Raw genomic sequence first — 14915 nt, 5'->3', positions numbered from 1 at the left:
TTTCCCGTGTCAGTGTGAAGCGCTGTAGATGCATTAGTCATGTGTGTGTCCATGTGTCTCAGTGTTGGCCAGAGCTCCTAAGGGGATTGAAGTATTTTGGAAGGACTGCAGCGAGAGTGATTCTCCTTTCTGCTGCCCCGCGGATGCTTTTCTCAGGACACTGCGCAAACATTACATCCACAAAGTCAAAGCCAAACAGCCGGGCCAGACCGATGCAGGTGCAGATGTTCTCTTCTAATGTAATCCACAAACTACTGAAATAATATACCCTAGCAGATTGATAATGTTACAGTTTATTCTATTCTTTCTTGAGAATCTCATTCACAAAAATATTTTACTAATTTCTGCAGGATATTTATATTCTATTATATTTTACAAATATATATATTTTTGTTTTTATATTTCTATTCTAATATTTTTTTAAATAGTTTTTTTTTTATATATATATATATATATATATAATTTAAAAAGATTTGTATAAATAATTCTACAATATAAAAAAATGAAATAATACTTAATTGTCCTTTGTATAATAATCTTTGTATAATAAAATAAATGTATATTCTTGTCCCTTCGAATTCAATAATTAATTTTCAAAGAACTGAAATCCCTTCATTTGTAAATAAATATCTAATAATATATATATATATATATATATATATATATAGAATAATTGCATATAGTTTTATAGTATAATTTCTATAATAGAATAATTTTTTATATTTTAAATTACCGGTATATTATTTTATTATTAGGGCTGTCAAAAGATTAATCGTGATTTATCGCATCCAAAATAAAAGTTTGTGTTTACATAATATATGTGTGTACTGTGTATAATTATTTATATATATAAAAACACACACAATCATGTATATATTTAAGAAAATTTGGTTATATTTATATATAAAATATTGATTTTTGAAAATATTTATATATAATATAAATTATATAAATGTCTATACATTATATAAATGCAAATATTTCTTAAATATATACATGAATGTGTGTGTATTTATACATAATAATAATACACAATACACACACATATATTATGCAAACTTTTATTTTGGATGCGATTAATCACGATTAATCTTTTGACAGCCATATTATATATAGTTATTTTACTATATTTTAATTGTAGTATAATATTATATTTTTCTGAAAGATATTTCTATTCTAATAATCTAATAAACTATATCTAATAAACGAAATGTACATGTATGGTTTATTCGTTGTCATTCATTTCATTTTCAAACAACTAAAATATTAGTTGTTTTTTATTATAAATAAAATAATTGTATACATTTTATTTTACTATATTACTATTATTATATTTAGTGTTTCGTCAGAATTTAATTCTTAAACTAGCATCTAATAATTTGTAAAATAATAAATATATTTTGTGTTGTCTGTTCTAACTGATTGTTCCTTTAGAGCTTTATTCTCAGTAAAGTATAGATGTGTGTGGTCTCTCTCTGTTTTCTTCGGTCCTGCAGTTTTCAGTCAGTTGCTGTATCAGGTGCAGTGCAGCTGTATGATGGCGTCTGTGACTCTGTGCACTACAGACCGAGTGACTGTGTTTCAGCTCTTAGTCTACCTCAGCAGATGGAGTATAAGTGACTTTGGGGAGCACATCTCTCTCCTCTCTAAAGAAGGTAACAAACGTCACAGAAACTAGCCTTAATACAGATGCTTGTGTCCTCGATGGTTCCCTGCGAGTTTACTGCTTTCAACATCAATCAATCACCCTCAAGGATTCTTCCCATTAGATCTCATTAAGAGACTTCCCCCTGTCTTTCTCCCTCGGATCGGCTTGCTGCAGTGTATCTGATAGCCTGTCTGGAGAGTCCCAAGAGGAGGCGAGCTCTGCAAAAGCTGAAAGGGAAGCGCATCTCTGAGCTGCAGCCGACAGGACGTGTCCTCCAGCTCCTGGCCAAGCTACAGACGGACGCCAATCACAAGGTGTCTTCAGCGGCCTCGTCCTGCCTCAGCAGAGCCTCGCGCTCCAAATCCTTCAGGACAAAGGTAGAAGAAGCCAGAAGGCCTGTTCACATCATAGATGATAATGATATAGTATTAAAAATAATTCGAAATCTAAAACAATTGCAGAGTCACTATAACTAGAACTAAAATGGCACAGAGGAACGAGATTGTTGGAATCACTTTCAAAAGATTTTTTACAGCTTATGAACAATAAAGATACTGACAGCAAATCAAAATCCATCCTACTTTAAAAAGCTTGAGCATTGAATGTGGCAGACCGCACACGCATAGGTAAATCTTTATAGTTATCGTTCTTGGTGTGAATGGGTCTTAACTTGCTATCAAACACACATACTTGTTTTTCATTTTTAAGTGTGGATTAATAGAGCTGAGCTTTTCATGTGATATAGTTGTGTGGCTTTTCTAGGCAGTGGTTCACTACACAGACCTGTTGAAAAACAGCAACACACATGTGCGGCATGAGGCCTGTCTGGCTCTGAAAAGTCTGAAGGTAAAGAGCTGCTCTTTTAGTGGCTTTGCATTGACCTTTTATTGCTCTTGATAGTTATGATGCAATCAAAAGTGACACTTAAGACATTTGTAATGTCATTTTGAAAATGTTCTATTCATCAAAAAAAACACCCTGAAAACACTCACATTTTCCAAAAAGCAGCACAACTGTGTTCAACATTGATAATATTAAGAAATGTTTCTTGAGCAGAAAATCAGCATATTTGAATGATTTCTAAAGGAACTGGAGTAATGATGCTAAACATTCAGCTTTGCATCACAGGAATAAATTATTTAATTTTTTATCTAATAAATGCAGGCTTGATGAGTATAAGAGACTTCTTTCATAAACATGTACAAATCTTACAGACTAAATTTTGAATGTTCGAGAATATGCATTTGTGTGATGAGTTTTGTTGTGTTTCTGAGATGATCAGTTTAGATTTTAGGTTTTGTTTTCTTAGGCCTCAGAGAGTGCAGAGCATGTAGCAGAGCTGTGGCGCTCCGCAGACGAAGACCTGAGGAACGCCGCACGAGAGACCGTACTGTCCTTTGGTACGTAACCCTTGGGCTGTAATTACTGCATCTGTCATATGCCTATCAGCACATACATGCGCTGTGTCCGAATCCAAAGGCTTGCTTTGCTGCCCAGTCAGTCAGTCAGTAGCTATGTTTCCATCCAAAGTTGTGAATTTAACTTGTGTGCAAAATTTGGAATATCACATAAAACATTTGCGAATAACGCAGCATTTCCATCCCATCACTTCATGGGAAATTGGCAGAAACTATTTTCTGTAATAAAAATGGAAGTTGCTGCAATTGGAGAAGCCACTGTGGCTCTTTTTCACAAATTATAAATGACTTGCACCTTGGAGCACACAGACGACAGCAATAAACACTGTCATGTTCAGATGCCTGATGTCTGTGTGTGCAATCATGTGAGACGGTTCTGGGAAGTTATTATACCAAATCATATTGATGGCAGGCTCAGGCATTTCAAATGATCAAACCAATATGTGAGATGCTGTGCGATATAATTGGCCCGCTGGTTAGTCAAGTCTAGTCACCTTTATTTAGATTATAGATTGTTTCAAAGCAGCTTTACAGTGTTAACAGGGAAATAATGCATTTCTGCTGTTGTTCAGCTGAAGTCAGTTCAGTGTTGATTCAGTTCCGTTGTAAAGATCATCAATTATTAAATCAGCTTATTTCATCTATAAAGCAGTTCTGCAAAAAAACAATGTCATCCAGCTCAGTTCAGTTCTCATTCAACTGCGTCAGTACAGTCAGATCAATAATTGTTATAATATTGTTGAATATTAAATGTCCCCAACTAAGCAAGCCCGTGGCAAGGAACCCAAACTTCATCAGGTGACAGAATGGAGAAAAAACCTTGGGAGAAACCAGGCTCAGTCTAGTTCTCCTCTGGCCAACGAACAAACACGGTGTGATTATGATTCAGGCAGCATCACAAGTCAGAATTCATCTTAGCATTCAAATATTAATCTAGTTCCTTTTGCTTAAAGATCGGATTCATCTCGCCAGAATGGAGTCGAAACTGGCCATAGAGTCTGTGCGGAGGACCTGTCTGGTTCTTGTGGTCTTTGCTGAGGATCTGTGCCGATTGGCCGTCGTGTCGATGAGGCCTGCACAGGGGATTGTCTAGTTGACAGAATCTCTGGGATTCAGGGATGTGTTGTGGTCGTGTCTAGGTGCAGGTCCCCCATCTGGTCTGGAAATGGACCAGATCCGGCCGACTACGGTAACCTCGGGGAAACGATGAGACTGACAGACTAATATTAGTGTAGATGCCATTCTTCTTATGATGTAACAAGTGCATCGGGTGTTCTAGGAAGTGTTCCCGGTTCCCTAACAATCATTTAACGGATGTGAATTATAGAAATGTGATAATGTGTTATGTGTATGCCAGGTTAAAGAGATGTGTTTTCGGTCTCGATCTAGTGTGTCTGCTTCCTGAACGAGACTAGGAAGACTATTCCAAAGTTTGGGTGCTAAATAGGAAATCAACTGGCCAGAATTTTGAGATCGCAATAGACGTGAAGGACTATAATGTGTTAAGAGGTCGCTTAAGTACTGAGGAGCTAAACCATTTAGTGCTTTGTAAGTAATTAGCAAGATTTTTAAATGTATACGATGTTTAATAGGGAGCCAATGCAGTGTTGACAGAACGGGGCTAATATGGTCATACTTCCTGTTTCTGGTAAGAACTCGAGCTAATGCGTTTTGGACCAGCTGGAGCAGGGCAACCAGCCAGAGCATTACAATAATCTAGCCTTGAGGTCATGAACGCATAAACTAACTCTGTGTTCGTCATTGAGAGCATGTGTCGTAATTTAGATATATTTTTGAGATGGAAAACTTCTGTTTTACTGATGTTGGAAATGAGATTGGTATCAAAGAGCACACCGAGGTTCCTAACTGACGACGAAGACTTGACAGAACATCCATCAACTGTTAGACAGTATTCAGGTTATTACATGCGGAGGTTTTTGGTCCAATAATTCGAATCTATATTTTTTTCAGAATTTAGTAGTAGGAAATTACTAGTCATCCATTTTGTTATATCAACTATGCATTCCTTTAATTTTATGAATTGGTAAGTTTTGTCAGGGAGCAAAGAAATATAGTGCTGAGTATCATCAGCATAACTGAAAACGCCATGTTATCCAATCACATCCGCTGTTGAGGCAGTCATGTGAGTTTTTTGTTTCGCATCAAGGGAGATTTATTCAGTAAATGTGTTTCCATTGTAGTTTATGTCAAATCAATGTCTTCTTACCGGATAAAAAAAATGATCTGCCTTAATTGAGCTCATACGCTTTTATGTGGATTTTTTTTTATTTTAGCGTTTCCATCCAGTTTTTTTATGCAATAACACAAACTTTGCATAAAAATAGATGGATGGAAACATAGCTAATGACTCAGAATTAACTAACTCCCTCACGGTTTTCCATACCTGTATGAGATTTTTTCTTCTGCTGAACACAAAAGAAGATATTTTGAAGAATGTTGGTAGCCAGACAGTTGATGATAGCTATTGACGTCCATAGTATTTTTCTTTCTACTTTTGAAGTCAGTGGCTCTCGACAACTGTCTGGTTAGGTTACCTACATTATTAGAAATATCTTCTTTTGTGTTTTGACAAGAAACTCGTACAGGTTTGGAACAACTTGAGGGTGAGTAAATGATGACAGAATTGTTGGGTGAACTGTCCCTTTAATACACACTGTTGCATGAAGGCACCTCCTTAGTTTTGAGACCATCTTCCTAAAAATGTCACGTCTCATTATCTAGAACAAATTCAAGTCTGTTTACAAATAACGATGCAAATATTTAATGACTACGATGCTTATTTCTCAGTAGAAATGATAAAATAGTGTCTATTTTAACTTGAGGGGGAAAAATTACTTATTTTCCTACTAAGTTTCTTTTCATTCACAGGGAATCATATGTTCACACAAGTGCTTATCTTCTTTTAAATTACATGTAATTTATCCCCATACTACATATAACACTTCTTGTAAAGTGCAGAGGTGCCGTCACCGTTGTTTTATGTTGTTTCCCAGACTGAGCCCTTGTTCTTTCTTAGGTAAGAAAGGTCACATGGCATTCCAGCGCATGGATCAGATCTATGAGCTACAGGACGAGGCTTACAAGAACCTGGAAACAGAAATCACAATCTTATAGGACGATCACAAACTCAATCTGTTACCTGATTGGATGGTGCTGAGAGACTGCGAGGTTTTGATTGAATACGTTCTATCTGTGTGTGTACACATATTGCCAAGTATTTAATATGCATTTTATTATTTTCTTTTTTGTAATTTTAATTTTTTAATTCTAAGTGAAATATTTATAAATAAACTGTCTTCTATATTTCATATGTATCAAAATGAGTAAACATGAAATATATTGATAATAAATGTACATAAGAGAACTCTGACTTGATCAATTACTGTGTAAAACCACTATAACTTCCTCATAATAAGCAACCCAAAATCAAATGATTAATATGCTCACACCTCCAAACATCAACAGTTTGAATTAGTTTACATAAAATTGTCTGTAACACTTTTCCATTGTTAACATACTTCTAAAGCATTCATGGATCTTAATTCATATTAATTTAAACATTTACTAATACATTATTAAAATAAAAAGTTATGTGATTTTAATAGACCTGAGCTAACATGAATTAAAATGAATAGTTTTTTATTTTGTTTTTAATCAAGTAAAGTTAGTTATAGTTAATGTAATATATCTTACCAATTTTTCTTCTACATTCCAAAGCAATCCATTCCATGTCTAGGTTTTTCATCATACCAGGATGTCACAATTTTTTTACAAAAAAGCACAATGTCACAAATGGAGCTAATTCTTCACATCAGCCAAAAAAAATAAAAAAATATATATATATAAAATATATATATATAAAAAAATTCAAAGAAATGCAGACTTTGTTACCATACTTTCATGGTAATCGACCTGAACCTTTCATGACTTTATTTTTTAATGCCAATTTTCAAGGCGACAACAGAATATTTCAGAATATAACAAATAATAAACAAACTATACATTTAAATTTTATAGATTTTTTTTATTTATTTAATTTTTAAAAACTGTATTGACTGTCTAGTAACTGCTTTGAGACTCCCCCTGCACTATGGGTTGTGTTTGCTCAATTCCCCCAGAGAAAGGCATGTTTGTCTTGGATGGGAAAAACTTATTTCATGATTGATCCACACAGCTGTTCTGAAGTCGTTTGTAGCATCACAATGTCAAAAAGATGACAATTTTTCATCTGCACACACACACAGCAGCAGGACTTTGATCATTAGAAACTTTATTGAATTAAAAGTGGTGACAGCATTTGAGCTGACTCAGCAGTGTATAAGCACGCCTTCAGCTCAACGTACACAACAAAATTCATCCGCCGTTTATCCGCTTAACACTTGGACTCATACTGATTATTGACACCCAAAATCGCAATATACCAACGTATACACACGCACACACATTATCATCTACCCCTTTTGGAAAAATTCAGCATTCAGAAATGAAAAAGTGCACCGAACACAACGAGAATGGAACCCATGCAAGCTTCAGACGCCCTTCGCCGCGGGGGGGGGGGGAGACTCAAGTCAGGGAGCGAGGGCGCCTTGTTACGGGTTACAGCGGAGAGCGGTTTTCAACATGGGTAGAGCGAACTGAAACTTCCCAGCATTCCCCGTGGCTCTTCTACTATCAGTCCGGGTTGAGACGGCCCAGGGTCTGGGGGTGAAAACCGAGTCTAGGTGCCCACAATGTTGGGGTCGTGTGCGGAGTCCGGCAGTGGAGAATCGTGGCAGTGGTACAGAAAGCAGTTTCCCCAGCAGCTGTAGCAGATGAGGAACAGCGCCGCCAGGAAGACTAAGGCACAAATGGTACACGGCTTCCTCTCCAACAGGAAGCTGAGCAGGTAGAAGCCCATGAACATGGAGTGGTTGAACCACAGGGCTGGATTTAACGGTTTGGGGATCAGGAGGACCGGGAGTAACCACTGGAGGCAGTACATGATCTCTGCGTGTGGGGCCGCCTAGTTTGAGCTCAGATATCCGACGTGACGCTACACAATCACAAATCCCCTGTGTATCTGCAAGGGATTAGAGACAGTATCCAAATACCAGGCGAGGCCTTTGGAAAAGGAGAGAGAAAGAGAAAACAATTTGATACTCGACTCACGCCACCTTATAAGGAACCGAGGTCAAAGCATCCGTGTGTATTTTAAGAAAATGTGCAGCTGAAGGCTATTTTTAGGTCCTGGCCTTGAGTCTAACTTCTATCTACATAAACATGACAGCACCTTTAGTCGTATTTGACTAGCGCAACTTAAACGCTTAATTTCATCAACCGTTTCAGAAGAGGAAGATTTAATAGACAATCTCATACTGGAACAGTTGAGCTATTTTAGTAGCTTAACATACATTTAAAAGATTTAGGGGTGTGCAACATATTTTTAAAAAAGAGCAAATCAACCATATATATATATATATATATATTCCTATTTTCCCCTGACTGATATTACACTGTTTACATGAAGGATTGACAATCTACAAAAGTGATAGAAATTTGGCAACTAGTGTGACAATTAATTATGGACATATCCAATTGTTCAGTTCAAGTTTTTATTTTTATTTAAATGTTTAGGAGTATGACAAAAAGGCAAAAAAAATTGTCCCAATTTAGACTTGCATTCCTTACACTGTTTACACGAAGGATCGACTAAACAAAACAAAAAATATATACAAATGTTGTCATTAGTGAGGTATTGTAATTAATTATGTACATTTCCAATCTTTTACTTTGTCTTTTGAAAATTGTTCTTCTTTGCACACCCCAGACATTTTAAATGTGAGCTAAATTTCCCCATTTTGACTTCCCACACCGTTTCCACGATCGACAATAAACAACAAAAAGCTATATATCTGGCACGTAGTGTGGCATTATAGTTCATTATGAACATATCCAAAAAGTCAGTTTGTGTTTTTAAATTATGTCACCAAAAAAACACACATATGAACAATAAAAACATTGTGATGTTAGCTTGATTGCTAACCGGATATCTAGCATGTGGCTAGGTGTTACACGAAAATAAACTTTCCGACCACAAATGTAAACATATATAATTGAGGCAGTCTCAAATAGACAAGTTTTAAAACTAAAAAAGACTGAAATGATCATGTTCAGACCTGCCATTCTTTAAATTCAATCCCGATCGTGCATATAAGCCGTCGCCATTGAGCTCTTTAGGTGATTGCGTAGATTTGTGGAGCTCTAAGGACCCGACCGACGGCCTGTGTCCCACAGATGCCTGATGAAAATGCATTCACTGTTTTTCTCTAAGATCTAAATGACCACCAAAGATACATTTTTATATAATTATTTTCGCATTTCTCTCTCAGTGTGTTTATTGCATATACGCATGCCCTTTTACCAAAGTGTTGTGTCCAAAAATACCATGTTTTTTTGTATCAGGCCCGTTTTCTAAATTTGATATAGGGTGTTTATCATTGATGTAAGGTTGAAAGAAAAAATATTTGTATAATAAAGAAAACTATTGTAATGTGTTTTGCTGACCTATATGTCTACAAACTGATGCCATTGGTCCGACACCTGGTTTTTAGTGCTTAAGCATCCATTTGTGCATCCCCATTCAGACTGGGAACTAATTTTAAACGCAGTGTGTGTGTGTGTGTGTGTGTGTGTGTGTGTGTGTGTGTGTGTGTGTGTGTGTGTGTGTGTGTGTGTGTGTGTGTGTGTGTGTGTGTGTGTGTGTGTGTGAATATAAAACATATTACTGACTATAAATAAAATATAATTGATAGGCTAATATGCAGGGCAAAAAGTCTGTCAGAAGCCCTAACAGCATGTAAAATCAATTCTAATATTGGCATTTTTAATAATTAAACATAACCTATACCACATCCTTGATGTGGGCATCTTAACAGACACCATTGAAGCTGATCTAGTGCATACTAAAGGTGCACTTTTCAGAACCACGCAAAATGTGCATCGACAGCTGTGGATTGTGTCGTTCATAATGATGAATAATCTGACGTTTTTTCATTTGTGTTTAATGCTGCCTGAAAATGAGCGTGTTTGTATCGCGCATGGCTAAATCTCCCCTCGAGATCTTCCTGTCAGCATCCCACCGTTACTATGATATCCGCGGAGCGATCGCGCCTGGAGGTGAGTGCGCCTTCTCTTTCTTACCAATCATACAAATATATTAGGAGGTGTTGATCGCACGCTACATTGTCTTTTATTAAACCCTGGTTTTTAAATATTCAAAGAGAAACATAAAACTCTTGAGGTGTTACAAGGTCATATCTGAAGCTATAAACGCACAGAACGCGTAATGTGAGCGTTTACACGGGTAAATAATAGTCGACGCGTCGCCTAGATATTATCGCTCGCTCTCAAGGAATGAGATTTTACGCGTATTCAGGGTGAAGTCATGTAAAATGGGCCAGTCTGTGGTAAATCATCTGGAGCAGAATTGGATGGCACATTGTCCAGACCGCTATTTGTGTTGTGTGTTATGGTATTATTCGTTACAAATATGTCGCAAAAACAAGCCCAAGTCCTCCTGGTCATCACTGCTTGCTTCTTTCAGGTAAAACAGGCCAGAGAATCCATATGCAAAACCATAAGGAACAAAGAAACAAACAGACTGTTGTAAATTATTACAGTTCAATATAATTTAGTTTATGACATGGCATTACAAAAATGTAAGAAATGAGTGTAGCCCAGTGTGCAGTGTTGGGGGTCCTTCGGGAGAGGTTTGGGAAACACTAGGCTATGGGTTGAGAGATTACGTTGAATGTCGGGGTTATTTCTCTAAATTGTAATTTTTAACATGTAATAGTTAAAATTGACATGTAGCCTACATTACCGGCTGTCTTTATGTAGTTTTTCTTGTGTATGTGCAAATTTATAGACCGCGAAATAGACTGTGGCTTTAATGGGGAACGGTCTATTTAATTTCGCATTTTCAAAAATGATAATAAAAAATAAATAAATAAATAAATAAACATCTGACAGTTGATTAATGGTAAATGTAAAGGTAATTTTCACAGCAAATTGTTAGACTATTAGCGTCCACCTAAAAGTAGCCTAAATCTAAGATTTTAGGTGTGGTGATTGATTGTATGATAAAGTGATACTTAATTACCTTTGCCTGTTAAACGTATCGCAGCAGTGGTTGCTATGGTTACCTACCTCCCATGCAAACTCGACGATATATAGCGTGCTCTCGCTCTCTTGTAATCTGTCTTTTATAATCCTATATACTTGTATGAAAAAAAAATTATAACTTCACACCCCACCCTCCATATTTTGCTTTGGGGGAGGTGGGTGTGGAAATCACACCGTGAATACGTAGGCTAACATTATTTCTGAATGTTCTCTGTTCAGAACGTCCGTTTAAAAAAGTTATTTCTTGCTTATGCGAACGTTAAGGAAACATTCCATTTTATATTACAGGAAACATTCCATTTTATCATTTTACATTGTGTGGGATAATTGGAATGTTCTTTTGGGATGTTCTTTGAACATTCTGAAATTAGTAACATATAAAAATGTTAGATGAAGATCTAAACTTCCGTAAACAATGTATAAATAATGTTTTGAGAACATTATTAAATACCACATCATTTGAATTAACGTTCCATTAACATTATTGGAAGAATTTGAGCTAATAACATTTAACGTTATATCTGTGTACAGTTCTGTGTTAGCTGGTTAGGCCCACTATATAAAATTACATCTCTTTTTTCTCTGCTTATCTACAGAAATAATTTATGATATATTAATTTTGGATATTCAGTCGTTTTTTATATGAATATAACCTGTCTAATCTTAAATTATCCCATCCATTTACCCACAAAAAAAACATAATATTGTGGCAATTGTTTAAAATAGCTTGCAGTGATTGAATGTTATTCAATTCAGTGTTATTATTTAATACATTAAACCACTAGATTAATATCAGAGCAGAGTTATGTTGCTAATGTGACATTTCAATCTTTTAACTGTAAACACATTAACTGGTGTATTTCTTCTATTGAACTCAAAGGAAGATATTTTGAAGAATGCAACCAGACAATTGAGGCTCATGGATTGGCCTCTGCCGAATCTAACCTGTAACATTTTGGTAACAAGCTCAAGTTTTATTTGATTACTCTGCCACACATCCCAACTTTGACATGTTTCCAAAGTGAAAGACAAGTTGAATTTCAATCCTTAAGCCATGAAAACAATGCTTCTATACTTATACTTCTCTTGTTGATACACAGCCAGGCAATCGGTTTTGAATACCAGTATTATCAGTTTGATTACTTTTGCCAGACATGGTCTGAAGGTAATCTGAATTTTGGGAACAGTTTGTGTGGTGATTACTGAAACCACATTCAGCAGATTTACAGTATACAGTTATTTTGTTTACAGTGATAAAGAAAGTTTTGAGATATGTCACAGGCTGCCATGTTTAATTTTTTTATATGATTTTGTCAAAAACGGCACTGTGTAATAGATTCACTATGTGGATTATAGGAACCTGATGTCCTTTAGAATGGACTCTCAGGCCTAAGATGAGTTTTGTTCAAATCACATGTGGATGACGCTGAATACAGGTGTAAACTGGGGCTAAAACATTTTGACATTTGACCACAAAACGCATTCAACCAGATTGCTTTCGTAGTGTAAACACTCATGTTCGAATAGCCACAAAAGACGCCTACTCTCCGCCTACTGACCTAAAACATTATGGAAGTACACTAGGTAGATGGGATTCAAACTTTGTTGGCTGAAGAAGACCTGAATTTGTTTTAAAGATGACAAACGTACCAAGCACAATGTTCTCTCACCATTCCTGATTTCTAACACACACTCAACGTTCGGCTGGTCTTGTGGCAGTCAGAGCAGAAAGTAAAGCTGCCGCTCTCCGCTTGTTTCTCCGTCTTCTCTGGTCGCGTTCATATGTAAACTACTCAAGCTTATTTTGTCCATTAGATCTGAAAAAAAGGCCCCTACATTTACCTGCTCATATATTCTCCCCTTGAAGAAATCAGGACAGAAGTGGTTTAAAATGTGGACAAAGGAGACGAATTAAAACTCCAGGTGTAAACCGGAATGTCTCCCTTCGTCTACTTGTCCCAGGTGTAAACATGGCCTCATTTGAATGAGTTGGTGTTTTTAAACATTTCAAAGATGTCTATTTTATGCTTTCGTTGTTCAATGCATAATATAGGCGATATTTTCTTTTGAAGGTGAAACAAGAGGCATTTGACTGAACATGAGTGCAAGCGCTCAGTGTCGATGGAGTCCCTGAACGCTGTGGAGCTCCGTGAACTGGGGGATGGGAGCAGGCGAGAACCTCCTCAGGCCTCCTCAGGACCACGGCCGGCCACCGGCATCGAAAACGCATCGTTTGAGGATGAGGACCCGGCAACGAGGATCCGCGTTACCTCCAGAACATCTGGAATTGACTATCAGTCAAATCCGCTGCCTATTCAGAGAGAAGTGCCGTCACCGCGCACTGAAGACGAACCTGAGCTTGAATACAACGACCAATCGGTGGACTACGGGTTCATTTTCGCGCTTGTTTTCCTTGTAAGCGGAATCATATTAGTGGTAATCGCATATACAATCCCAAGAGAGGCTAAAGTCAACCCGGACCAAGTGACAGCGCGCCAGATGGAGAAACTAGAGATGTATTATGCACAGCTCGGTTCTCACCTCGACAAATGCATTATTGCGGGACTTGGTTTGCTCACTCTGGGAGGAATGCTCTTATCTGTTTTATTAATGGTGTCTATATGCAAAGGGGAACTGTATCGGCGGAGGACTTTTGCTAGAAGACCCATGAAATCTTATGGATCCATTAATATGAGGATGAGGCAGCTAGCTGAAGGTGATGGAAGGGAGACGCTCGTGGAATGTGAACCGAACGTCACCGCCGACGCCGCGAACGGTAATCAGGTTCCTTCGGAAACACTAAACACGTAGCACAAGTGAATCACATTGATAAAACACATCTGCATTCCCAAAAGGAAATAGTGCTTGCAAGGCAGCATAAATAACATGTTTAGGTAAGTTTACGTTTTTGGCTTCAATTATCAGTAAATTAAACGTCTCATTGCTGTAGCCATGACACTCAGCATTCGTCGATTTTGTCTGCTGTGTTGCCAGATCTCAAAAAGCAACTTGGTTAAAAAATAAATAAAAAAAAAAGCAAATTTCCTCACTAAACATAAGCAAATAATAATAATATTATGAAAATATAATAATTGCTTAATTGAATTGATCAACATAAAAACAATTATTACAATCAACATAACATTTTTATTATATTATTTTATATTTACACTATATACAAGGAAAAAGATGCATTTACCCAATATATAAGCCCAGTAAACTGCAATCCATGACTGCCCACATTTATTTTATAAATTATTTTATAATTTATAAAATAAGAACCAAGTCCCGTATCATAAGTGGACATGACAATGACGATAAATGCACAAGGCTATATAATATGAATAAATATAGAAAACAAATAACATTCATGATTCAGTATGCAAAAAAAAAAAAAAGTAAATGGCAGATTTTCACACTCTAATCTTAAAAAAAAAAATCATATTTTCTACAAAACAAAGTTTGAAATCAAAGAAACCTCTCATGGACATTCTCATTTTTCTACAAACTTATTCATTAACAATGTAAAAAAAAAAAGTAAAAAAAAAAAAAGTCACAATGCCAACATCTTGATGGTCTTAAAACAGGCTTCATTTTCTTTGTGCCAAAATATCTATTCTTATTTTTTCCATTTAATTCTGGGGTAAAATGTGACATGTTTTCAT

At 36.4% G+C, this 14915-nt stretch overlaps 3 protein-coding genes across 13 annotated transcripts in view; 2 read left to right on the top strand and 1 right to left on the bottom strand.

Moving 5' to 3' along the window:
* The window catches only part of ripor3 (RIPOR family member 3), a 35333-nt gene extending 28882 nt beyond the window's left edge, over window positions 1–6451 (top strand). For 9 of the 11 annotated variants that reach the window (XM_079628101.1, XM_079628100.1, XM_079628104.1 and 6 more), the window contains 6 exons: window positions 63–218; window positions 1497–1655; window positions 1823–2025; window positions 2411–2494; window positions 2958–3048; window positions 6104–6451. In XM_079628101.1, coding sequence (XP_079484227.1) covers window positions 63–218; window positions 1497–1655; window positions 1823–2025; window positions 2411–2494; window positions 2958–3048; window positions 6104–6201 — 791 coding nt within the window. In that variant the 3' untranslated portion in view covers window positions 6202–6451. Of the gene's footprint in view, window positions 1–62; window positions 219–1496; window positions 1656–1822; window positions 2026–2183; window positions 2275–2393; window positions 2495–2957; window positions 3049–6103 lie in introns of those variants that run through there. The other 2 variants (XR_013799513.1, XR_013799512.1) reach the window with 2 other exon arrangements.
* An 886-nt stretch (window positions 6452–7337) lies between these two features.
* Window positions 7338–9374, bottom strand: blcap (bladder cancer associated protein). Its single transcript, XM_079628095.1, has 2 exons — window positions 9243–9374; window positions 7338–8187 (listed from the first exon to the last, which is right to left on the bottom strand). The coding sequence occupies exon 2, from the start codon at window positions 8066–8068 to the stop codon at window positions 7805–7807; it is 264 nt and encodes an 87-aa protein (XP_079484221.1). The 5' UTR covers window positions 8069–8187; window positions 9243–9374; the 3' UTR covers window positions 7338–7804.
* Window positions 9375–10003: 629 nt separating this feature from the next.
* Window positions 10004–14678, top strand: tmem74b (transmembrane protein 74B). Its single transcript, XM_079628982.1, has 2 exons — window positions 10004–10242; window positions 13323–14678. The coding sequence occupies exon 2, from the start codon at window positions 13372–13374 to the stop codon at window positions 14059–14061; it is 690 nt and encodes a 229-aa protein (XP_079485108.1). The 5' UTR covers window positions 10004–10242; window positions 13323–13371; the 3' UTR covers window positions 14062–14678.
* Window positions 14679–14915: the final 237 nt, after the last annotated feature.

This window comes from Phoxinus phoxinus, assembly GCF_949152265.1.
Source record: "Phoxinus phoxinus genome assembly, chromosome: 11".
NCBI classification, from domain to species: domain Eukaryota; kingdom Metazoa; phylum Chordata; class Actinopteri; order Cypriniformes; family Leuciscidae; genus Phoxinus; species Phoxinus phoxinus.
Note: the sequence above shows the minus strand (reverse complement) of the source record. Positions and strands in the feature narration are given on the sequence as shown.